The sequence below is a fragment of the Eublepharis macularius genome, chromosome 13 (genome assembly GCF_028583425.1).
Source record: "Eublepharis macularius isolate TG4126 chromosome 13, MPM_Emac_v1.0, whole genome shotgun sequence".
Lineage (NCBI taxonomy): Eukaryota > Metazoa > Chordata > Lepidosauria > Squamata > Eublepharidae > Eublepharis > Eublepharis macularius.
Window position 1 is genome coordinate 20,378,743 of NC_072802.1, and position 24,635 is coordinate 20,403,377.

The 24,635-nt window shown below is 45.3% G+C and overlaps 1 protein-coding gene across 1 annotated transcript in view; it reads left to right on the top strand.

Annotated features, from left to right (window-relative positions):
- The window catches only part of LOC129341262 (connector enhancer of kinase suppressor of ras 2-like), a 531,721-nt gene that overhangs the window by 351,965 nt on the left and 155,121 nt on the right, over positions 1-24,635 (top strand). Inside the window, exons 10-11 of the mRNA XM_054996377.1 lie at positions 13,317-13,450; positions 15,031-15,242. Coding sequence (XP_054852352.1) covers positions 13,317-13,450; positions 15,031-15,242 — 346 coding nt within the window. The remainder of the gene's footprint in view (positions 1-13,316; positions 13,451-15,030; positions 15,243-24,635) is intronic.

Below are 24,635 nucleotides of genomic sequence, written 5' to 3' on the forward strand. Positions count from 1 at the left end.
CCTGTCAATAGCAAGAATAACCAAGCCAGCTCAGAAGAACCCGTTGCTCAGTATCCATTGGTTTGTGATTCCCCCCACCCCATGCCTTCAGTGTTATCTTCTCCAACGTTTTACAGGCAAAAATAAGAAAGTACTCACAACACCCATATCCCTACCCACGGAATATGCTTTCTTTTACTTAAGAGCTTGCTTGCTTGCTTGTCAAACAATGAAGTTCTTCAAGTGAGGCACTCAAAATTGTAGCACTCAGCACGAGAAAAAACTAAAAACCAGAATCGTCAGGATCACCAAATAACCTCATCGTATCTCACGGGCCTTTATACATTGCCACCCTCCCTGCATTCCCCAAAAGAGACATATTTAGCATTGATAGGATTGTATTTCCAAATGTTCAAAGAGCTTTGCATCCAGAATCCCCAGAATCCCTGCAACAGGATTATTATCCCCAAACTGCAACTGAGATGTAGTGGCTTGCCTAAGAATGCAAATATGTTCACAACAGAGGTCAGATTTGAAAGCCAGACATCCTGGCAGTCAGCCTTAGACATTATACTATGCAGCAGCCTGGTCTACCCATGCAGCAGAATCAGGTGGTAGAATAATGAGATGGTGACAGGGCTGGTGCGCCCATTGAGGCCAGGTAGGCGGTTGTCTCAGGGTGCAGGGCATCAGAGGGGGCACTGGAGGAGGCTCTGGGGGAGGGAGCGTGCGCCACGGAGCTGCCGCCTCCCAGCCCTCCTGCCCCATGCTGCCTCCACCACCAGCACATGCCCCCAGCTGGGCACAGCAGCCGTGGGCAGGCATCTGGAGCAGTGCAGGGCAACCGAGCGGGAGAGCTGGGAGGCCACCCGTGCGCCGTCCTAGCCGCCCGCCGTAGCAATTGGGCCAGCTCATGTGTACGTCCTTGATGATGTCACACGTGACATCATCACGCAGGCTGGTGCGTGTGCAGGCATGTGCATGTGCACCCAGCCGGCTGGCTGGCCAGCCAGCCACGGGCGCTGGAAACCGTGGCGCTGCTCCTGGATGGTGAAGTGTACTGTGCCAAAGACTGCAAGTGCAGGGAGGTCCTGTCCCTGCTAAAACTGCAGCTGAGTTTTCCATCTTACCCCGAAGGAAGATCCAGAAGGACAAAGAGCAGTATCCACACATGAAGCTGCCTTATACTGAATCAGCCCTTGGTCCATCAAGGTCAATAATGTCTACCCAGACTTGGTCGTGGCTCTCTAGGTTTCGGGGGGGGGGGGGAGAGCTTTCTCATCGCCTACTTCCTGATCCTTAAACGGAGATGCCAGAGATTGAACCTGGGACCTTCTGCGTGCCAAGCAAATGCTCTGCCACAGAGCCATGGCCCTTCCCTTTCCCAGGCATTCAAACCTGCATTGGTGAAGGAGCAGAGGAGCTGTCCAGCCACAGCAAGAAACAGGTTCGAGGGGAGGTTGCTGAGGCAATGAAGGAGCTGTCCAGCAGAATAGCTAGGAGGAGGGGACACCAGAAGGATCTGATGGGAAAGGATGGGCAGCAGCAAAGTCCAGGGAGCTACGGAAGGGCCCTGCTGCTCCCCCCCCCCCGCTTCCTGGTGCAATAGTGGACCCTTTCTCGGTCATAGCTAAATCACCTCTTCATCCTCATGAGCAGGTCTACAGCAAGGGAGGTTTTGCTCTGCCAAGCAAGTTCTCTGTGGCAGGTAAAGAGCCAGGTCAGAACCTTTCTCCCCAGTTAGCCAATTTTCTGTTTGTGGTTAGTTATTTCAGAGCAGGGGAAGCCATCCCAAGTGGCATCTCCCTTTGACCGCCTGCAGTGGTACAGTCCTGCTCCACCTACGCCTTCCACGATCGCCTCCTCCCACGCGTTCTGCTGTGTGTTTGTAGTGCCAGCCCTACTCGACGCTGCCCTGCAAACTGAGTGCAATGCGTTTTCCAAGAATTGTTCCATAGAGAGAAGAAGACATCAATCTAATGACTTTCCCTTCATATCTTTTTTATTACTGGGATTCCAAGTGGAGGGAGAACACAATTATAAACACCGTGTTGGATACCAGCTGCCCTCGGCCAACTGCTACTCATTCTCCAGCTCTCTCGGGCAAAGCCGGCGCTGTCAAGCCAAATCATTCTCCGGTTCCATCAGATTGTTGCTGGGTCTTCTCTGTCTCTCAGACACGCTTTTCGAGAGGAAATTTGGAATCCCTTTTGGATTCCTCAGCCTGCCCGCTTTCACAGCGTTTGGACTAAAGGATGCTGGGATTTGAAAGAGAGAATGATTCATTTGCCAGCATGAACACAGATGAAGAAGCAGGCCTGTCTGCCTGCTGGGTTTATGGAGCTCTTCAGGTGATTTAAAAATGGAAACACCCAGGGGAAACACACACACACACACACACACACACACGCACACCCATACACATAGCTGGGACTTCAGGCTGTCGTTTGGTTCTTGTGAGCATTTGCTTATAAGACTCCATCTTATTGTGAGGTTTTTACGTGAAGGAGGAACCACGTTTGTGTCTAGATAGACTGCTTATCACATGGTACAACTGCTTAATAATAATAACAACAACATTCGATTTATATACCGCCCTTCAGGACAACTCAATGCCCACTCAGAGCAGTTTACAAAGTATGTTATTATTATCCCCACAACAATAATCACCCTGTGAGGTGGGTGGGGCTGAGAGAGCTCTGTCAGAGCTGTGACTGACCCAAGGTCACCCAGCTGGCTTCAAGTGGAAGAGTGGGGAATCAAACCCAGCAGTTCAGATTAGAGTCCCACACTCTTAAACTGCTACACCAAACTAGCTCTCTGGCTTCTGTATTGCACCACTGCAGGTGCGGGGTTATGTGAAATGCTATTCCTTCCTTACCTGCTAACAACCCTTGCATATAGAAAGCCATCATGTTAGACAGAGCACTAAGTTAGACTCACTCTCCTGATATTCTAGTTCTCTATATGCAGAGATTTTGTGTGTGGCAACCCTATGAATGAAAGACACACACACACACACACACACACCCAACGTCCTATCATTAACAGACTTGCTCACATCCTGCAAACTGGAGGACGTGGCTTCTTTCATTGAGTCAAGCCATCTCACTTTGGGTCATCCTCTTTTCCTGCTGCCTTCCGCTTTTCCTAGCATTATTGACTTTTCCAGAGAATCTTGTCTTCTTATGATGTGACCAAAGGACAATAGGCTCAGTTTTATCATTTTAGCTACTAGGGAAAAGCTTTTTCCCAGGAAGCAACTAGTATGTCTGCCTATATAACAGGACCTGCTCAGTCCTAAAAGTGTTTCTGCCACTGTATTCCATATGCTTATTGCCACACACTTCATTATGAACTGGCGCAATGCAGAGGCTAAAAGAATGAGTTGTGAGGTGGGAGGTCCCTTGTTCAAATCTTACCTCTGCTACATACTATGTGGGCCTTTGGCAACTCTCTAGGCCTCAGTCCCCCACATTGCAGATAATACTGGCCTACTTTACAGGGCAGTTGTGAGAAATACAACATGATAATGTACATGAAGTGTTTTGAAACTGATAGCACTGTATAGAAATGCAAAATATTCTTAGATGCATTGCCTATAGGGGCTGCAAGATGTGCCATCTACAAAGGTCCCAAACTTTGTGGGTTGCTATGTTATGTAACGGGTTCCAGAAACCAACCATTTATCTCTCGCTTTTATATCTCAGTGTTACAAGTATTATCTGCTTAAGTTGAAGAGACCCATAGAATTCCGCTAGCCTGCGTTCTGCTCCGAGCTTGTTTTTTCATGCAGTGAAGCCCCCTTCTGAACCCATTTTCTGAGTGACGTGAGGGCAAGGCGCTCCTCTTTGTGAAGGATCCTGGAAGGAAGACCCAAAGCAGGGCCCAGCCCTTCCTATTAGTGCCAAAAGTTCTTGTGGAAGTGAATATATGGCCCCTGACGCTCTCCGCTGGATGACTGATCGTTCCCTTATCATCATAGTTGTGATAGCTGAATGAGTGAGCGAGAGCCTATTTAGGATCATTCTCTGCATTGTCACTCATCATAAATTTTTGCATTTCATTGCTGAATGCATTCCCAGGCACGTGGGATTGATTTAAATGACTCACAATGGGGCTGTCTTCATGAGATAGTTTCAGCCAATGGATGCTCTCTGCAAGCGGTCTTACCTAAGGTTGCCATTTCTTTTCTTTTTTCCCCTTCAGTAGGAAAACTTGCAGCAATCTAATACCTCAATCTTTCCAACCACTTCTTCCCCTCCTATCCAGTGCTACACAACAGTGCTAGATAGCAGCAGTAAGACCAAAACTCTCAAGCACTGCAGGGTCAGGGGTGGAGAAGAAATTGAGGCTCCCTTTTCACATGACACAGTCCTCATGTTTGCTGGGAACACACGGATTTCGTCACACACAAAACAACACATAGACTTTGTGTAGTGGGAATTTTGTGCTTCCCAGATCTTTTCTTTTTGTGACCACAGCCTCCCCCCCCCCTCATTTTTTAATGTCTTCAAATCACCCCATGTTGCCTTTGTAATGAAACTTCATGTCTCCGTGTAAATAACCCAGTTCCATTGGGGGGAGCAGGATCTGAGAATGTGAAAACAACGGGAAGAACGGGATTGCAGAACTTCCCCCAGTATGCTACGGTCACAACCAAAAAAGAGCCATTATGTATCTGAGAGGCACAAAACTCCAACTGTGCATGTGATACAAAGTCCTTGTGTTGTCCCATAACAAACATAGCAACTTTGTAATATGTCAGTGGAGCCTGAAATAACCAGGGCTCATCACAGCAATTGTGTTACCCTCATTTTGCATGCCCCGCAGCAGCCTAACTGGAGCCACCCCAGTAAAATTGTTTCTTTTCTGGAGGGCCTTTAAAGAGGGCTGAACCCAGCGAATGTTGTTTTAATACCAGGCCTTGCTGTTCTGGACTTTTGTTGTTATCTGCTGTTTTAAGGTTCTTAGTTGTTTGTTTGTTTTAAACCATTGGTAAAACAAATCAAAGCTTGAAGTGAAGCACTGTACCCAGTGGCCTCACACTGCCCTGGGCTTTACTAGACAATTGTGGCAACAGCCAGAGGTCGTTTCGTAGAAAAAGAGCTGGAGGAACTCATTAGCATAACTCATTAGCATAACTCATTAGCATATGTCACGCCTCTTGCCATCACTGGACGTGTGTCATTGGTATAACTGCTTTGCATGTGCCACACCCCCTGACATCACCTATTCTGACTGTTTTGGACCCAATCCTGGCCATTCAGGGCCAAAATTGGTCCCAAAATGGCAAAAGGGGGCTGAAAATGGCTGAACAGGGGCACAAAATGGTCAGGATCGGGCCGCTGCTGAGTGGGAGAGTGATCCACCACCTGTCAGAGGCCCAATCCAGGCTGTTTTGGCCCCAATCCTGGCCGAAATGGGCCCATAATGGCCAAGAGTCAGGTGGGCGGGGCCACCTGACATGTGACCTCTTTGGGGAACTGCCGGAACTGCATTCTGGCGTGTTCCCCCTCGAAATGAGCCTTGGCAACAGCATAATGACTCTATGGCTGTGGCTAAAGGAATTCTGCTTCTAAACACCAGCTGCTGGGTGTTATTAGAGCAGGGGAAATAAACCAGACCCGCATCTAGAGAGTTGCATTCTATAACGTTTACTGCAACAGTAGGATTGCAAAGAACATTAACTAACTGTAGGCCTTCCAATAGCAGACAGCCCTGCAGGATATAACAGGGGTCCCCAACCATTTTGAGCCTGCAGGTACATTTGGAATTCTAGCACAGTGTGGTGGGCACAGCTACAAAATGGCTGCCACAAAATGGCTGCCACAGCTTACCGTCAGTCACACAGTGAGGATCCTTTTGCCGTGGAAGCAGCTTCTGCCGAAGCAATGTTTTTAAAAATCTGCCCAGCCAATCAAATCTCCAGTGGCCAATCAGAAGCCATGCTTTGCAAAAGCTCACCTGGCCTCTCCCACTTTCTAAAAACACTTGGCGAGTACCAGGAGAGATGTCGGTAGGCACAATGGTGTGCATGGGCAACTCGTTGGGGACCCCTAGGATATAACTTAGAGGCAGAGAAGAAGCACAAAAGGGAGGGGATAAAAACAAGAGATGTATTCAATAAGTTTTGAACAGTGAGAATCATTACAGCTCCCCCTAGACTTCAATTGGACTAAACACATCCTATACCAGAATTTAATAAAACAATGGTTGCCAACTCTGGTTTTGGAAATTCCTGAAGATTTGGGGGCAGAGCCAGGGGAGGACATAATTTGGGGGTGAACCTCACTGAGGTTTACTGCCACAGGGTCCACCCTCTGAACCTACTATTTTCTCCCAGGAATTGGTCTCTGTAGCCTGGAGAACAGTTGTAATTCTGCAAGATTCAAGTCCAGTAGCACCTTAAAGACTAACTAACAACAACAAGAACAACAACAAAGTTTATTAGCCAGAGGCCATCACATTCTCGAAACCAGTTCAAAATTACTTGATTGCACATCAGCGAGACACACGCCATTTTAAAATAAATATTTAAAAGGTACATATTTCAACAAATTACCACCTTTAGAAATTTACTTAAGAAACCAATCTTTAAATAAAATAAAATAAAATGGATCAGTCCTAAAAGCATAATTATTTGGCCACAATATAAATTAAAGACCAACTAGATTTCCACGGTGTGGGCTTTTGAGAGTCAGAGCAATTCCAAGAGAACTCCCGTCCCCACCTGGAAGTTGTGCAACCCCCCCCCCCCAAAAAAAACTACCCCCATACTGTTGCCTCCTCTGGGGAAAGAGTATTCATCTACTCGCCTTGTTTATGGCCTTCTCGTGGGCATCTGGTTGGCCAGTGTGGGAAACCAAATGTCTCACAGGACAACTCTTTGGCCTGATCCAACAGGGCTCCTTTGATAATGCTTTTCCTCCATGAGCATTGAGCATAGATGGGATGATCCAACCTTACGACTCTGTGAAAAAAAAATCCCCTGGAATAAAGCCTGGCTCAGAGCACCTTTGGAACGAGTGATCTTGGCCCTCGCTCAGCACTTCCCATCAGGGCTTTAGCTGTGCCATAAATGTTTCATGTTAACAGCAGGAAGATGTTAGCATGTGGCAGTGTTATATTCCACTCTTGTCAGATTTTAATTAGAAAATATGGCATTCGTGCCAGCTCCACTGTAGCCCTCTCTGGTGGGCATTGTTTGATATTAGTGGGTTGGTTTTATGGTAGGACCCTTATAAATAGATACTTGAATGCATCTCCCTTATGCTTACTGCGCTTTTGTGGTGGCCAAGGCGAGTTGCCGCTGAGTCCCTTTCCGGGCTTGTTGGAATAAGCCTTGTTAAATGCACAAACAATTGTTCAATCATTTTATGAATATTGATGGGAGGAGTTGATTCCTCCGTTTACTGGCTCTGTTGCCTTACACTGTAAATACTGACTAACCTCATGCATAAATTAATATTTGCAAATTGTACAAGCAACTTGTTCCAAATCCAAGAAGTATATAAATACACATATTGACATGAATATATTCCATCCTGCTGTGTTGCTGATGTGGCTCTCTGTTTTATCAGTTCTTCTGAAATGTACTTTGTGGTTCTTATGTCAGGATCTCCAGGGAACAAATCTATACTAGCCAACCTTGAAGACAGGTTGCCTTCCCAGAGGTCAGGGCTGAGCCCTGACACAAGTATAAAGACACAGCAACTACCCACATCTGGCTCACCTTCTGGAGATAATGAGAAAGAGGACACGTCCCTGGCAGCATCAGAGACTAGACCTTTTCTTTATGCATGACCAGTAGGAAAGAAGGATAATGTCCTAAGTGGGATCTTGTACTGGGATGGGAGGGGGTCTTGTGTATGCTCCCTCAATGACAGCTGAAAAATTGTGAGTCCATAGAACACACACAAAGCTCCCTTATTTTGAGTTAGACTGTATCTAATTTATGCTATCTGTTTTTATGCCAATAAAGGGCTGATTGATCGATCGATCGATCAACCAATCAACCAATCGATCAAGTTCGACTGTTGGTCTATCAGGGTCACTCTTGTCTACTATGACTGGCAGTGTTTCTCCAGGGTCTCCGGTAGAGGTTCTTCACATCACCTGCTACCTGACCCCTTTTTCTATTTATTGGATATGCCACGGATTAAACCTGGGACCAGCTGCAAGCAAAGCAGATGCCTTGCTGCAGAGCAATTTTGATGCACACATTTCTTAGCCATGCTATCTGTTCAACCACTATGTTTTTTAGGTCATCTTCCATTGATAGAGTGTGAGTAACGGAAAGGAAGCATATCTGCCCTACAGACTTTAACGTGGCCTTGAGTTATAGGAGCCACTTCTCTCTGATGTGATCCCGCTCAGCCAGAAAGTGTGTGATTATCACAACCATGTGGGCAGCGACAATTGTGTGGGTCCTTCCTACCCAGCTGGCATCCTACCAGGAAGGGAGCGCTCCGGCTGGGTACGACTCGTGTGGTTGAGATATTATATTCATACTCGTATTCATACACTCTTGTCGTTGCAATATTCATATACATCCCCATATTTCCCATACCCGGGAGGGCCTGCCGTGGGATACGGTCACCATCCTGTTTCCCTGCTGCTGATTCTCTTTTCTCCCACAAGATGGAAGGAGGGCCTGTTATACATGCATCAGGATTGTCCTTTCCCTCCTCTGTCTATTATATTCTTCCATGGGCATTGTTCCAGCTCCCTCCTTGCTTTGTGCGTGAGAGAAGGAGGGCGGATTTTGCAATTATGTTCTTTTCCCAGAGATCTATGCTCTGGAAGCGTGTGTGTGTGCTTTCTTTATGGAATTCCAACAATTATCAGCATCCATACCAAATTAGACGTCATCTAATTAGAGCCAATTTGGTGTAGTGGTTATGAGTGCAGGACTCTAATCTGGTGACCCGGGTTTGATTCCCCACTCCTCCACTTGAAGCCAGCTGGGTGACCTTGGGTCAGTCACAGCTTCTAGGAGCTCTCTCAGCCCCACCCACCTCACAGGTGTTTTGTTGTGGGGATAATAATGACATACTTTGTAAACTGCTCTGAGTGGGTGTTAAGTCATCCTGAAGGGCGGTATATAAATTGAATGTTGTTGTTGTCATCGTCGTCATCGTCGCCATCAGCATCATCTAGGGGTGGGGGAGTATGACAGTGAAATGGTACATAACTATATTAAAGCTTAAAAAATTCAGTTTTTATTGTGTGAATGCACACTTTGTGACTCATACCCTGGATTTTTGTCTGACCTGCCTTGTTTACTCCAACCTTGGGATTATTTGCGTTACTTCAAGACCAAGATGAAAGAGGGTAGGGCAGCTGGGAAAGACAGAGAGAGAGAGAGAGAGAGAGAGAGAGAGAGAGAGAGAGAGAGAGAGAGAGGACAAACCCAACAAGCCCATACCATCCTTTCTTGCCCAAATAAGTAAAACTGACTTAACGATTCCAAAGAGTTTCCTGCCTCTGAATGCAGTTAAGCCATGCCCTGTTAAGACAATGACTAATGTAGTTGCAGTTCTCAAAGGAGTCACTTTGTGTTTTGCATTCAGGAACAGATGCTTGAGTAGAAAAACCATAAAGGAGACATACAGCACCTTAAAGCAAGGCTCTCCAACATGGCTAACTTGCCAGATCCCCCCTGGTATCCAGGGGAAGACTTATTTTCCGGGGGTGGGGGCTTTCCATCATGACATCACCAGAGACATGCTGATGTCACTCCATGCGTGCCCAGAAATGCATCAAGTAAACTGGAAGTGACATCAGTGCATCAGTGTGATGCCAGCACACCAGATCACCCCCCTGCCCCATTTCCTCTTCCCTAGACACGATTCCCTTACATTTTGTGGCTGGCTCTGCCTCTCCTGGCAGCCATTTTGTGGTTGCACCCACCTTGTGTGTCAGAATTCCAATGGTGCCCATAGGCTCAAAAAAGTTGAGGATCCCTGTCTTAAAGAGTGACAGGTTTACTGTAGCCTGAACTTTCATAGACTAGCATCTGTTTCCTCAGGAGTATGAAGTGCATCTTTAGTCAGTAAGTACAAGCGTATATGCATGCAGGTTCAAAGGAATAGTAAATGGGAGAGCGCAAAACCCAGTGAAATACAAGCGATCCAGCCTAGGGGATGTCTGTGCAAAACTCAGATGTGTGCATAAGACCAGTGATCCTCTGCAAAGCAGAAGCCGGCAATAACTCAGTCTTCCTAGACTTGCTCAATACAGCAGCATGAATATAAAATACACAGACATCTCCTTAAGCCTGGAGGGTGATAACATATATACAATTCAGTGCATATCCCTTCAAAATACTTGGAAGAAAATCTGAGCTCCTGTTTCTGATTCTCTTAGAAGGGCAGAAGAAGAACCTTGGCATGGCATCCCATTCTCTACAGTGGCCAACCAGATCTTCTGGGAAGCCCACGAGCTTTATGGAATAGACCCAGTTGGGTTCTCCTGTGCAAAATAACAATGCCTGATTTGTGTTATATTTATATGTCTTGTTGTAATGGTAGTTATATGGGTCTTTTTTGTGTGTTTATCAGGGCCCATTTCAAGGGTGTTCCGGCAGTTCCCCAAAGTGGTCACATGTCAGGTGGCCCCACCCACCTGACTAGCAGCCATTTGGGCCCGTTTCGGCCTGGATTGGGGCCGAAATGGCCTGGATTGGGCCTCTGACAGGTGGTGGATCACTCTCCTGTTCAGCAGCAGCCCGATCCTGACCATTTTGTGCCCCTTTTCAGCCCCCTTTTGCCATTTTGGGCCCAATTTTGGCCCTGAATGGCCAGGATTGGATCCAAAACGGCCAGAATAGGTGATGTCAGGGGGTGTGGCACATGCAAAGCAGTTATACCAATGACACACTTCCGGTGATGGCAAGAGGCATGGCATATGCTAATGAGTTATACTAATGAGTTATGCTAATGAGTTCCTCCAGCTCTTTTTCTATGAAATGACCCCTGGTGTTTATCAAACAAATAACTATAAATACAGTACAATCATGTGGCAGGTAATGGTGAGCTGTACTGATTGGGACTTTGAGTGTGGGAAGGTCACTTTTTACTGCTCCCCCGTGGAAAAAGGTTCAGCAAATAAAAAACATATCAGGGAAAGAAGTTTTAGCCTAGCCTAGCCCTTTGCGCACTGTGCTGGTTTAATGTTGGGAAGCTTTGATTTGAATCATGCAGTCTGAAATTTAGTCCATTCTGCCCTCTTTCTTCTGCTCGTGTAGACCAGGCATGAGCCCTCAAACATCTTGTGGCAGAGAGTTCCAAAGGTTCATTGCATTTTTGTTAAGTATTTTTTCCTTTTTAATAACAACAACAACAACAATAACGTTCAATTTATATACTGCCCTTCAGGACAACTTAATACCCACTCAGAGCTGTTTACAAAGTATGTTATTGTTATCTCCAGAACAATCACCCTGTGAGGTGGGCGGGGCTGCGGGAGCTCAGAGTGAGGTGTGACTGACCCAAGGCCACCCAGCTGGCTTCAAGAGGAGGCGTGGGGAACCAAACTCAGTTCTCCAGATTACAATCCCACTGTTCTTAACCACTACACCAAACTGGCTGTCTTCTCTTGAAGAAGTACTTCCTCTTATGGGCTCATAGTGTCCTGATGATGAGAAGAGTGGGTATCTGTGGCCATGAGTATCCGTGTCCAAGTACAAAATGTTAGGTGAGAACTGGGTTTTTTTGAACAGTGATCATTTCCTGTCTTGGCACCAGAAATAGGAGGAGCCTGTTGTTCAACCTTCAGTCTTAGGCCAAAGCAGACATGACAGAGTCCTTGTGACTGGCACAAAGATGCTACTGCCATTTTAAAGTCATTTTAAAATGCTGTAAGGGCTCAGTCCTGATCAGGCCCACAGCAGAGCAGGCTGAGGCGCTCTTGCGTGTCCTCCCTGCCTCCCCCCTCTGCCGCCTATATCTTGTCAAGTGACAAACCACCTCACAGCTGTTTCAGCACTTGGAAAGGTGCAGGAGGGAAGAAGACGGCCACACTTCAGGCCCAAAGTATCAGGGCCTCATGGCATTTAAAATGACTTTAAAATGGCAACAGCAGCCTTGTGGTAGGCACAAGGACGGCGTCATGCCTTCTTTGGCCCTTATTCGTGCTGTGCAGATGCTGTAAGCCAGCCATTTACAGCTGTTACTTTATATTTTTTTAAAAAATGCACAGAAAGTCATTAATGAGGAGATTCATATGCTTTTATGGTATCTTCTTCTAACCAACTCTGGGCCTGAAATGTGTTTGTTAAATAGAAAAATTTCCACCAATCTCTCTTTTGGGAGAAATTCTCATTACAGCCAATCCAGAAGGAGAGTGCTTCCAAGAAGCTGGTGATATCTGCTGGGAAATGAATATTTCTGCTTTGTTGCTGCAAAAACAGACCACAGAGATGGCTACTTTATTAGGGAAAGAGACTGAACATAAAACAGCCGGTATTGTAATGCTCTTGTATACAACCGTGGTGACCCCCCTTTAGAATATTGTGTTCAGTTCTGGCTACACATCTCAAAAAGGATATTGTAGACCTAGAAAAGGCACAGAAAAGGGCTGCCCTATGAAAAAGCAAATAAGGTGAAGGATTCGGGGTGGGGTGGGGGGTAAGAAAATATATGACCAAGGAGAATATGTTAGAGATTCATAACATGATGCCTGGTGTGTAAAACAAACACAGAGAACTATTTCTCTTTCTACCATATCCTGAAATCAACCATTGGCAGTACATTGAGGAGACACTCTATGCATAATTAACATGTGAAACTCGCTGCTACATGATGGAGAGGTGACTGCTAGCTTTAGGGGCTGGACAACATCCTGTAGAAAATGTCTATCAACAGCTAATAGTAATGATAATAAGAATAATTATAACAACAACAACATTCAATTTATATACCGCCCTTCAGGACACCCACTTAGAGCAGTTTACAAAGTATGTTATTATTATCCCCACAGCAATCACCCTGTGAGGTGGGTGGGGCTGAGAGAGCTCTGAGAGAACCGTGACTGACCCAAGGTCACCCAGCTGGCTTCAAGTGGAGTAGTGGGGAATTAAACCCAGTTCTCCAGGTTAGAGTCCCACCACTTTTAACAACTATACCAAACTGACTTTCAATGGATGTCACAATGGAAACTGAATCTGTATGTGCTTGAATAGAGACAGCAGGTTGTTCCCTTCCTGCTCTGCTTGGGGACCTTCCTGGTTGGCTGCAGTGAGAAACAGACTGTTGGACAAGTTGATCGATTCAGCAGGGTCCTGCTGAGGTTCTCATGTGTGTTGCTTTTTCTTTTCTTCTCTGTCTCTTCAGCCCGTGATTCCTACGAGTCCAACAAACAGCTCCACAACCCCCACCAGCACAATCGGCATGGGCTCGAAAATTGACAGCTCGACTCTCCAGGATGTTTTCATCCTCTCCCCTATGTCAGGACTCTACAGCCCAAGGTATACCATGCCGTGGACGATGGCCTTGGTTCTGCAGAGCTTGTGAGTTCAGACCAGAAAACACAAGCTCTCTCTCCTCCCCTGCCCTTCACTCACACTCTTTCTCCAGAACATCGTTAAACACAGACTTCAATTTTAATCCAAATCATTCCAAGAAACCTGTGTCCAAAAAGTATGATCGATAGTTGACTGGATCCAAAGGGCCACGATCTGAAGGAATATAGCTGCTACTGCTCTTGCACAAGAGTTAAAACAACCCAATTGTAGAAGATGGTGTTGATTCACATGATAGAGCAAAGATTGTTTAAGCTCAGACACAAATGAACAAACGTTACAGATTTAATTTTTGCTTTTCTCATACAGTGTTCTACTGCCGAGGTGTAAAAGAGCCCTCCATTGCGCAGAAAATGCAGAAGGGCACCTTTGGATCAGGTCCCTTTTGTCCTTGTGTGGCAATGAGCATTAATGCAAGTGAAGATTGCAGATCCGTATAGAGCGGTCCAAGGCCAACCACTACCCCTTCACTGACACTTTTGCAGTCATGCATGCAGAATCATTAGACATAATACAAAGTCCTTGTCTTCGGGGGATGTCTGTTCTTATCTGGGAACAGGAATTACTCATTTAATGTGCTGGTTTGTATCCCTTCTTGTGTCTGGAAAACATATATGACAAATTCTCTGTTTTATCAGTCTACCAGTTTGCATATTGTATTTTTCCCTTTTAAAAACCAGAGGAGTTAGCCATGTTAGTCTGTAGTAGCAAAATATAAAAGAGTCCAGTAGCACCTTTAAGACTAACCAACTTTATTGTAGCATAAGTTTTGAGAATTACAGTTCTCTTCGTCAGATGCAGTTCCTCTTCGTCATTTCTCTTTTAAAAAGACATCTTAGTGTTTGTAAAATGCAAGGTTGGCCCTACCATAAAGACATCTGAAGGGGGAAACGGGGAGTCTTGCAAGTGCACCAAATTGTTAGCCATTCAGTGCTGGACTATATTTTAAACCCTTAGGTTTGAAACAATTGGGATTTTCTGCCTCAACAGCTCTTACATTGGCCTTGAAAAAAAATTGATCTACCATACCAGTGGTCTCAGGTTGGGATTTTCCTGCATCACACTTTTCCTAGGAATGGTCTGGGAGCACCTGATAGTGCAGTATTGCAGAATCTTTAATGCTTGCTCTGTGGTGCCAGAATGCATGTTTTGTTTGTGGAAGAGTCCCCAGTTCAATCTGCAACACCTCCCCTTAAAGGAATTGAAGGAGCAGGTGTTGGGAAAGACCTTTCTTTGCCTGAGTCCCTGGAGAGCCGCCACTAGTCAATATTAGATTAGGTAAAAGACAGCTTCATATGTTCAAGCGGAGCAGGAGTAGAACTGACTGCTGCCTGGATGGGAGCCACGCACAAGCTGCATGAACTTCTCAGGAAAGAGCAGAGTGTAATCGTAGTACAATAAAAATCCATGGTATGCTTCTTCTTAATATTTCAGCATCGATCGGGAAGCCAACAGCGGTCCCTTTGCAGAAATTCATTATTGATTTGTCAACTTCCTATTTGACTAGTTTCTTTTTCTGTTCTTAGAGACGAAATTGGAATAATGTCTTGTGACGACATCAGCAAGTATGGTGTTGGAAAGACCGGGATGAAAGGTTCTGAGTCCCCGAGCTACTTTTTGGAGCATGAAAGTGGAAAGTATTACACGTTAATTGAAGGCGAGAGCCATCCGGCGAGCTCTGAATATGAACGAGGCAGAGCGACAGGGGTGCGGCGAAGAGAAAAGACTCCCACGCATGGTATGCTTTTGCTGGGTTCAGCCTTGCAAAGTGATTCTTACTTGCTTTCTCAGATGTAACAGCTGGTTCAGCGCTGGAATTTAGTTGGAAACGTGGCTTGAGACTCAACAAGAATAAAATCTGTGGCTTCTAAGGACCAGTCCCTAATAATACGAGACCTGTTGGATCAGACTCAAGATCTGTCTCGTCTCACATCCTGTTTCCAGCTGTGGCCAATGGTTACCACCAGGAAACTTACAAGCAGGGCATGAAGGCAACAATTCTCCTCCACTATTTGGCTCTTCCTGGCTGCTGATATTCTGAGGTGCATTGCCTCTAAATATGTAGTTCCATTTAGTCATTATAACTTACAATCCTTGAAGGAACTCAGTGGGTTGCCCTCGGAGAAAATGGTCATATGGCTGGTGGCCCCGCCCCCTGATCTCCAGACAGAGGGGAGTTTAGATTGCCCTCCGCGCCGCTCGGCGGCGCGGAGGGCAATCTAAACTCCCCTCTGTCTGGAGATCAGGGGGCGGGGCCACCAGCCATGTGACCATTTTCAAGAGGTTCTGGAACTCTGTTCCACCGTGTTCCAGCTGAAAAAAAGCCCTGCTTGACAGTATTTAATCCACAGGACTGAAATATGGGTTTCAATGCATGCCATGTCCAGTGCTTTTAACAGCTCATTATTACACTTCCATGGGCAACTTGTCATGCTCCCAGGTTTCTTTTCAGCACATAATGATATGATAGGGTTCAAGTAAGGCATATTTATGATCATTTGGGACTCAGGTTTACCTGGAAATGCCACCGGCTGATGTGGAAGTGCTTCCTTTCATCATTGCAGTACAGCAACTCATCATATATCACATGAAACTCCCTTATACTGTCAGACCTTTGGTCTGTCAAGGCCAGTATTGTCTACTCTGATAGGGAGCAGCTCTCCAAGGCCTCAGGTCTTTTGCATCACCTACTACGTGATGCTCGTAACTGGAGATACCGGGGATTGAACCTGGGACCTTCTGCAAGCAAAGCAGATGCTCTGCCACTGAACCATGGCCTTTCTCTAAGGGCACTTTCCTCTGTTTTTCATCTGAGATCCTTCTCTGTGTGCCCACTAGTAAGGACAGAGCCTTCTCTGTAGTGGCACCTTGGTTATGGAATGCCCAATCCCCCACCCTGCATCTGGCCACCTGATTAAAACTTTTTTCTTTGTTCCAGCATTTGATCTTTGGCTTTGCTTAGACATTATTGATGGTACTGCTGTTCTACTGCTGTTTTGTCACTTGTATAAGAGCCCCGTGGCACAGAGTGGTAAGCTGCAGTACTGTAGCCTAAGCTCTGTTCATGGCCTGAGTTCAATCCTGGCTCAAGGTTGACTCAGCCTTCCATCCTTTCGAGGTCGGTAAAATGAGTACCCAGTTTCCTGGGGGTTTCCTGCTGAAATCAGGGCCCGGCAGGACCTACTATCTCTTCCCCGGGCCTGCAAGACAGAGTTCTTCCGCCAGGCATATGGCTGAGGCTGGGCCTCCGCCAGCCTGGGAAAAGGGGGTGTATAAATCTTAACCCTCCCTGTGAAGGCTGTCCACCATCCTGTTTTAAATGTGTTGGTTTTAATGAATATGAATTTTTAATTGTATTTTTAATATGTCGTTATCCGCCCTGAGCCCACTCGCGGGGAGGGCGGAATACAAATTTGAAGTAAATAAAATAAATAAATAAAGTGTGGATGACTGGGGAAGGCAATGGCAAACCACCCCGTAAAAAGTCTGCCAAGGAAACATCGTGATGCGACTTCCCCCATGGGTCAGTAATGACTCGGTGCTTGCACAGGGGACTACCTTTACCTTTTTTGTCACCTGTGTTGATTGACTGCAAGTGACCTACGGTGCCATCTTAATAATACTTTCCTGGAAGTAAGCATCATTGAATAAACTTGAGTTGTATTCCAGAGTACAACTGCTCTCTGAATCACTGCTGCTGCCATTTTACTATTGAACCATTTAAAAAATAATTTTATTCCTGCTGGATTTAGTTTGGTTCTTCTATTTTGCTGTTACCTCTGTATACAATAATAAATTAGCTAGTCTCTGTGTGAATAAAATGACAGATGTACTACCAACCCACTCATTGACAAAGTGAAGCTTTCTGCATTCTTGGGAGACACCCTAGGTATGCAGAAAAATATTGTTGCATATAACTCTACCAAGTAGATGAAGCAGGGGTCATTTTGTAGAAAAAGAACTGCAGGAGCTCATTAGTATAACTCATTAGCATAACTCATTAGCATATGCCACACCCCCTGACATCACCGGAAGTGTGTCAGAAGGCAACACCCACCCCTCAAGCCTCTTTCCCCAAAAATCTCCAGGTATTTCCTGAAAATAAAGCAGAATGAACTCAAAGCAGCTTACCCTCCTCTGGAGAGCAAGCCCCAGCAGCCCTGCTCTCTCTCTCACTCACAAGTCACAAATGAAAATAAAGCAGAATGAACTCAAAGCAGCTTACCCTCCTTTGAAGAGCCAGCCCCAGTAGCCCAGCTTGCACGCACGCACGCACTCACTCACTCTTTCACTCACTCACTCACGAGTAACAAATGAAAATAAAGCAGCAGAATGAATTCAAAGCAGCTTACCCTCCTCTGCAGAGCCCTCACTGCTTGCAGGCCTGGAGGATGAACCACGTGGTCAGCCGCCCCCCATGTGACTGCCCCCCACGTGCCCCCCACCCAGCCGCCACCCCCCCACGTGGCAGCCTGCCCCAGGTTCCTAGCAGGGAATCCAGGAGGTGGTGCTGGTGCTGCCTCCACCACTTCCTGCTGCTAAAGACACGGGCAGCTGGGAGGAAAAGGAATCACATGGGCGGGGCCAAAACCCACGTGACCTCTTTTCAGATGTTCCGGAATGCCATTCTGGCACATTCCCCCTCCAAATGAGCCCTGAGATGTAGTGACCAGGTGTGAAGAGTCCTCTTTTAAATAGGGATACTCAATTATCAAGACTATTCCTACTTAAACTTCACTAGCAGAAAGGGGTAATGTTCCTGACTGAATGTGTATTCAGGCTGCATTTAAAAGATTTTGTGCAAGAACAGCATGCTTAATATGGCTATTTAGAACGGCTAGAAGCCGCTGGTTTTGATTATTTGAGCGCAGCCATGGAACACCCATGCAATAAATAGATTTTGTATACAGTTACCTGGGACATGAATTGCCATTCTCTAGGAACTGATTTTACTCCTTTGGTTTCTGAGTGTTTCTGTGTGCTTCATCAGCAAGCAACTTTGACCATGTGTACAAAAGGGTTTTGAGTAGTTTTCCATTGTCACCTTGTTTATGGCAGTCTTTTCCATTTAGAAAAGGTCTGAGGCATGGGACGTAATGGCCATAGCATCCATTTCAGATATAGGCAGTGAACCTCTGCAGGTGTTAATAGGACATCTGCTTGAACGATCATGGATAGGTTTACTTCAGTGGCTTAACTGGGAAACATTCTGAAGTTGATTGGTAATTGATTTTAAAGGAGAAGTGTGGGCCTGGAAGCACATTCGCTTTTGCACCCCATCTTTTTTTTTTTTGGCATTGCATTGAAAGAAATGACAATAAATTAGATGCTGAGTGATGGATGCCCAGAAGGCACAGCAGGTTTTTTGTCAGAACTTGTATAGTTAGTGTAAAGAGCAGTTTCTGCTTCAGAGACACAGCAGTTCTCTTGCTGACTTGAACTCATGGAGGATAGGTCTATCAGTGGCTTCTAGCCATTGCAACTAAATGCTACCTTGGTGTTCAGTGGCAGTATATCCATGAGTGCCAACTGCTGTGGATGGCTATCACCATCGTGCCATGCTTGTGAACTTTTGGGAAGCATCTAGCTGACCACTGGCAGAGGCAGAATGCTGGACTTTGCTGGATTTGGGTTTGGTCATACAACAATAATTTGACAAATGACCCTGTCCTCTGCCCCTGTGAAATCCTGTCAGTGGTGGACTAATATCCAAAAACAAGGTAAGCGAATGGGTACTTTCATTTCAATGGTGAATTTGGGTACCCCAGCCTGGGACTTAGTGTGCATGTGGGCTTTCTAATGTCCACATGGAGCTTCTGTCCATATGGGCTTCTCCATTCACGTCATGTGAGTATATGAAGCCACTCTATGCTGAGAAGGATTATTGGTCCATCTAGCTAAGTACTGTCTACTCTCACTGGGTCTCCAGGGTCTCAGGCAGGGCTTTTTTTCAGCGGGAACACAGTGGAACAGAGTTCCAGAACCGCTTGAAAATGGTCACATGGCTGGAGACCCCGCCCCCTGATCTCCAGACTCCCCTCTGTCTGGAGATCAGGGGGCGGGGCCACTGGCCATGTGACCATTTTCTCTGAGGGCCACCCACATTGTTCCACCACCTCTTTTCCCAGAAAAAAAGCCCTGGTCTCAAGCAAGGAAGGATCTTTACCAGGACCTACTGGTTCAATCCCTTCTGCATGAAAAGCAGGTGTTCTTTGAAAGGGCCATGGCCCCTTCTCTCTAGCGGAAGGGATAGTGTTACCTTTCCATCTTTAGGATATATGATCCCTCCACATAAGTCAATCAACCAGAGGTGAGGACTTCTCTGTCGTCTCACGTTAGAGAAAACCTTGAGATCAGGGGATAGAAATGATAATTCTTACTAGAAAAATATATTTGGCACCTGTATCCTCCTGTTTTACTTGAGGCATATGTACATGCAAATTCCCTTCTCGTGGAATATAAATCAGCACTTTGCTGGCTGTTACTTGATTAATGCTGGAGAGGGGAACTTAAGTAGGGCTTAATACTGCTACACTATTGGTTTCCAGCCTCCTTCCCAAGCAAGAAAATATCATTGGCATTTTCCCCTAATAGTAGGATCAGAGAGAAGCTGCAATAGCTTTTTGAAACGAGAGCCAATAAAATGGATTTGGCTTGCTTTCATAAACTCCGAGCAAATGACGACTTATAGTTAAGACACCAACTACATTATTCCAGTGTCAGGTTCCACCAGTGTTTACATTTTTTTGCATTTGGGCTGGAGAGAAAAGAATTTGAAAAGCAGCACATCAATTCTTAGGGTTGCTTTGCACATTACAGAAATGATAAGTTGCTACATTTGCAGTGCAGGTCAACGGCTTCTTTTCCAGTATCATCTGAAGCATGTTTGTGTGTCTGGAAACTTTGGGTAAGCACCATGGGTCATTGCCTGAGCTGCTGGAATGTTGTGAAATATTCTTGACCATTGCAGCTGCTCAGGGTGAACACTGCCAGTGATGGACTGTTGACAATTGGTTTAAACATGGAACAGGCTGGGAAGAAAACTATACACAGGAGTTGGGAAAAGAGAAATAGTAGACTGCTGTGGGGGGAGGCTCGGTGAGTGTGGGGATGGGTAGTAGGGAGGCCATGGAAGAAATGATATGGGGCTGGAATTCATTTATTGGTTCAGAAGTGACCAGCCAATTACCCTGGATAATCAAGAGCTGAGTACACAGCTCGTGGTTCCCATCCTTCCAGTTGTTTCAATATCCTAAGGCTGCAGAAACTAAAAGGAATCCTTATAAACATGTCCAAGTGTCCTCCTGAGCATTCCTTATCATTTCTGGGCCAAGCTACACATGACGAATGACACTTGAACAGCAAGTGTATTTCTCCCTGTTCACTTGCCCTCCACTCAATCCACTTGCTGTTCAAGTGTCATTCGTTATGTGTAGCTTGGCCCTCTGTCATTAAAGTGAACTCCAAGTTGGATTGGGTACAATCCATTTTATCCATGATACAGTCAAAATAAGTTGTGAAAGAATCCACAAAGTCCCAGTGGAGGCCAGTATGTAACAGACTGGTCCTTTACCACTTAGAACAGCATTACTAGATAGTACTGAGAATGTGCCATGTTGGTAGAAAAGGAAGATTTCTTTGCCACAACCACTGCCATAGAGTAGATTTTAATCCACGCTCTAGTCTACATTCTATCTACTTCAGCATGAGATATCTTCCTCTATCACGTCATCTTCAGGGACCACCAGGGAACTGAATGGACTCATACCTGGAGGGCAAAGGGTGCATAAGAATAGCTGAGTCCACCAATGGTTTTCCAACTATTCTAGGGAGCCCCTGGACACTCACAAGATCCTAGGGCCCCTGAATGAAAAGACCATTAATGGCAAGCAAGTATCTCCCTAAAACACAGTCTTGCCCTGTACAAGCCAGTTTGGTGTAGTGGTTAAGAGAGCAGGACTCTAATTTAGAGAGCCGGGTTTGATTCCCCACTCTTCCACTTGAAGCCGGCTGGGTGACCTTAGGCTAGTCACAGCTTCTTGGAGCTCTCTCAGCCCCTCCCACCTCACAGGGTGTTTGTTGTGGGGATAATAATAACATACTTTGTAAACCACTCTGAGTGGGCATTAAGTTGTCCTGAAGGGCGGTATATAAATCGAATGTTATTATTATTAATGTTATTATTACAGCCCACAGGAGTGTTGGGTGTCTTCTTAGCTCACCCAGAGCAATGAAGAAGTATCTCCAGACAGACCTGAACTGCGCAGGTACCAAGCACATTCTGTAGAGTAGTCTATAGGATTCCCTGTAACATGTTGGGGGTTGCTAAGAAGACAGAAAAAGTTCCCTGTTTGGAAATGTGGAAAATCTATGTGGTAGTAAGCATCCCAGAAACGCTGCATTAAAATGGTATAACAGAGATACTGGGAGTTCCCAGTGTTAAATTCTATTATCTCACAACAAGGTTGGCTGCTATGGAAGAATGGTTTTAAACCAGAGAGAGATGTAGAACCTATTGCAACCTTTTAACAGAATCATCCTAGCAATCATATGTAGTTTCTGCAAACGAATTGGCATTGTGTCATCGTATCAGTGTGGCATGAGTTAAAACCGGTGTTTAGTCCGGGGCTTTCACCCCGATGTCTGTTTTTTTTAAAATTACTAGCTGTCAGAAAATGGAATTTGGAAAATGTTCAGGAGTGAGTTTCCTATGGTTTATATACAACTGAAAATGTAGTTAAACATGATTCATTTTTGTTGCCAGAGACAGTGACTCAACTAATGATTGGAAAACCTCTGTTTTTTCCATTACCTTCAAATCAGATATGCATTGTCAGTCTGACTCAGGAATTGTGATGGCTGTGGCACAAAATTGAATTTGAACGGCAGTTGAGTGGCAGCAGTTTCAAAGGAAGCGTAAGGAAATTGTAACTTTGCTATTTGAAATAGACCCCTCCCCCCATCCCATCCAAGACCTAGGATTAAAAGGGTAACACCAGGGCTTTTTTTCAGCAGGAACGTGGGGGAACGGAGTTCCGGAACCTCTAGAAAATGGTCACATGGCCGGTGGCCCTGCCCACTGAGTGGCACGGAGGGCAATCTAAACTCCCCTCTGTCTGGAGATCAGGGGGCGGGGCCACCGGCCATGTGACCATTTTCTCTGAGGGCAACCCATTGAGTTCCACCACCTTTTTTTCCCAGAAAAAAAGCCCTGGTTAACACTCTGGGTAAAGAAGAGTTAATGAATGAGTGGATTTGGGAATTCATGCCCCTAATTGGATTACCTCTAATCAAAATGAAATTTTTGTTCAAGATCATATTTGTTTGGGATCAGATCCCACCAATGGCTCATTTGGACTTACCATTCCTTTTCTAACAGTTATTAGAATGATAGCAGTTGCTGCTTGCACGGTGGAATGTGGCAAGGAGTCCGTATCTGTTCAGACTGAATGCTGCTGAAGAGGGAAGAGGAGAGCTTTGGGACACAGCAACTGAGGCCATTAGTGGAGAGCTTTGGGACATGGCAACTGAGGGCCCATGAAGGTGCACGCCTACTGAATGGACAATGAAACCCAGGGCTGGCAAGTGATGTTATCACCTCCACCCATTCTGGACTCTGATGTCCGTTCAGTAGCTGCATTCCCTCATGGTGCTGCAGACATGACCCTGACATCTCTGCCCTTGCAAGCTGCTATGTTAAAGATACCAATCCTCAGAGGCTGGACAGGATGTTTATGTTTTGGTCCTGCCCCTCAGGATCTGATTTTTGATATAATAGGATAGCACATACTATTGGGAAGTAAGGCAGAATGGTTAGCCTGATCGTATCAGATGATTCAGATCTGAGAAGCTAAGCGGGGTGGGGGGGTCACTACTTGGATGGGTAACTGCAATGGAAGACTCTACAGAAGAAAGCGCTAGCAAAGCACTTCTGCTTCTTGATTGCCTTGAAAGCACTTTGCTGGGGTCACTGTAAGTCGATTGTGACTTGAGGGTACTGTGCAATACTCTTTCCCTTGAGATTTCCCCAGCACCTATGTTGTTTTCTTCTAGGTGCCAAGCCAAAACGTTTCAGTTTATCTTTGGGCTTTTAATTAAGGGCTTGATCTTTTGAAATCACTTTATAGTGTGCTTTTAGTCTGAAAATTGTTAAATTCATTTTAAACTTCTTGGTTATTTGCTCTCAGGCTGGGGTTTTTGTAATGCTAAGTTTTAATTTATAACATCTAATGTTTGTGTTTTATTGGGTTAATTTATAAGCTGCCTCAAGCAGATTCCCCACGATAGACTGCATAAAATCCCCAAAATAAAAATAAAATGATATTGCATCCTGTTGGAAACACAACGATGCCTAAGTGTTTCTCTGACCATTAAGAATAGTTCTTGAATTTAAAAAATATTAACATATTTTTGTTGAAGTATAAGGAACATGAATGTTGAAAGGTATTCACTGTTCATCATTCTTGGGGGTGTTAAATTTCAGGATGGGGTCCTTATGTATTTTTTATTTCAATATTTTGTATAAAAATTAAAAATCACAGGTCTACAGAGAGAGGCATTTTTAAAAAGTAGGCAGCCCTGAGGTAGCTGTAGCTGCTGCAGTACGCACTAAGTGGCTGGACTGCAAATCAGCTCTCTGCTAGTTCAACTCCCACTACTTCCATGAGCTCAGCAGTTGGCCTCAGGTAAGCCACTCCTCTCAGCTCCAGCTTCCCAGCTATATTGTGGAAATAATAGCAATACTCTTTGTTTACCACTTTGAGTGTGGCACTAATCCATCTAGAAGGGCAATATATACACAAATTGTTGTTCTTGTCGTTGTTATCTTCCTGGGACAGTTCTATTTCTGCAAGAAGTGTAAGGGTCAAACAAAAAGATGAATCTGGACTCATTTTAAGTCTTGGGTCTCAGGTAGGCGTAAGTGGGTTCCCTGTTCAATTCTCCAGAATTTATCCTAGTGCTGCCTTCCACTCTGTAATTTTGATTGATCTAGGAAAATACCAAGGCTCTGGAAATGGATTATGTGCTTCATTTTCCTTTCGTACAATTAATTGTTATCCTGCTTCCCCTCTTTTACATTACCCTGTGCATGGGTATGTTGATAAACAATGAAAAAACAGAAAATCACAAG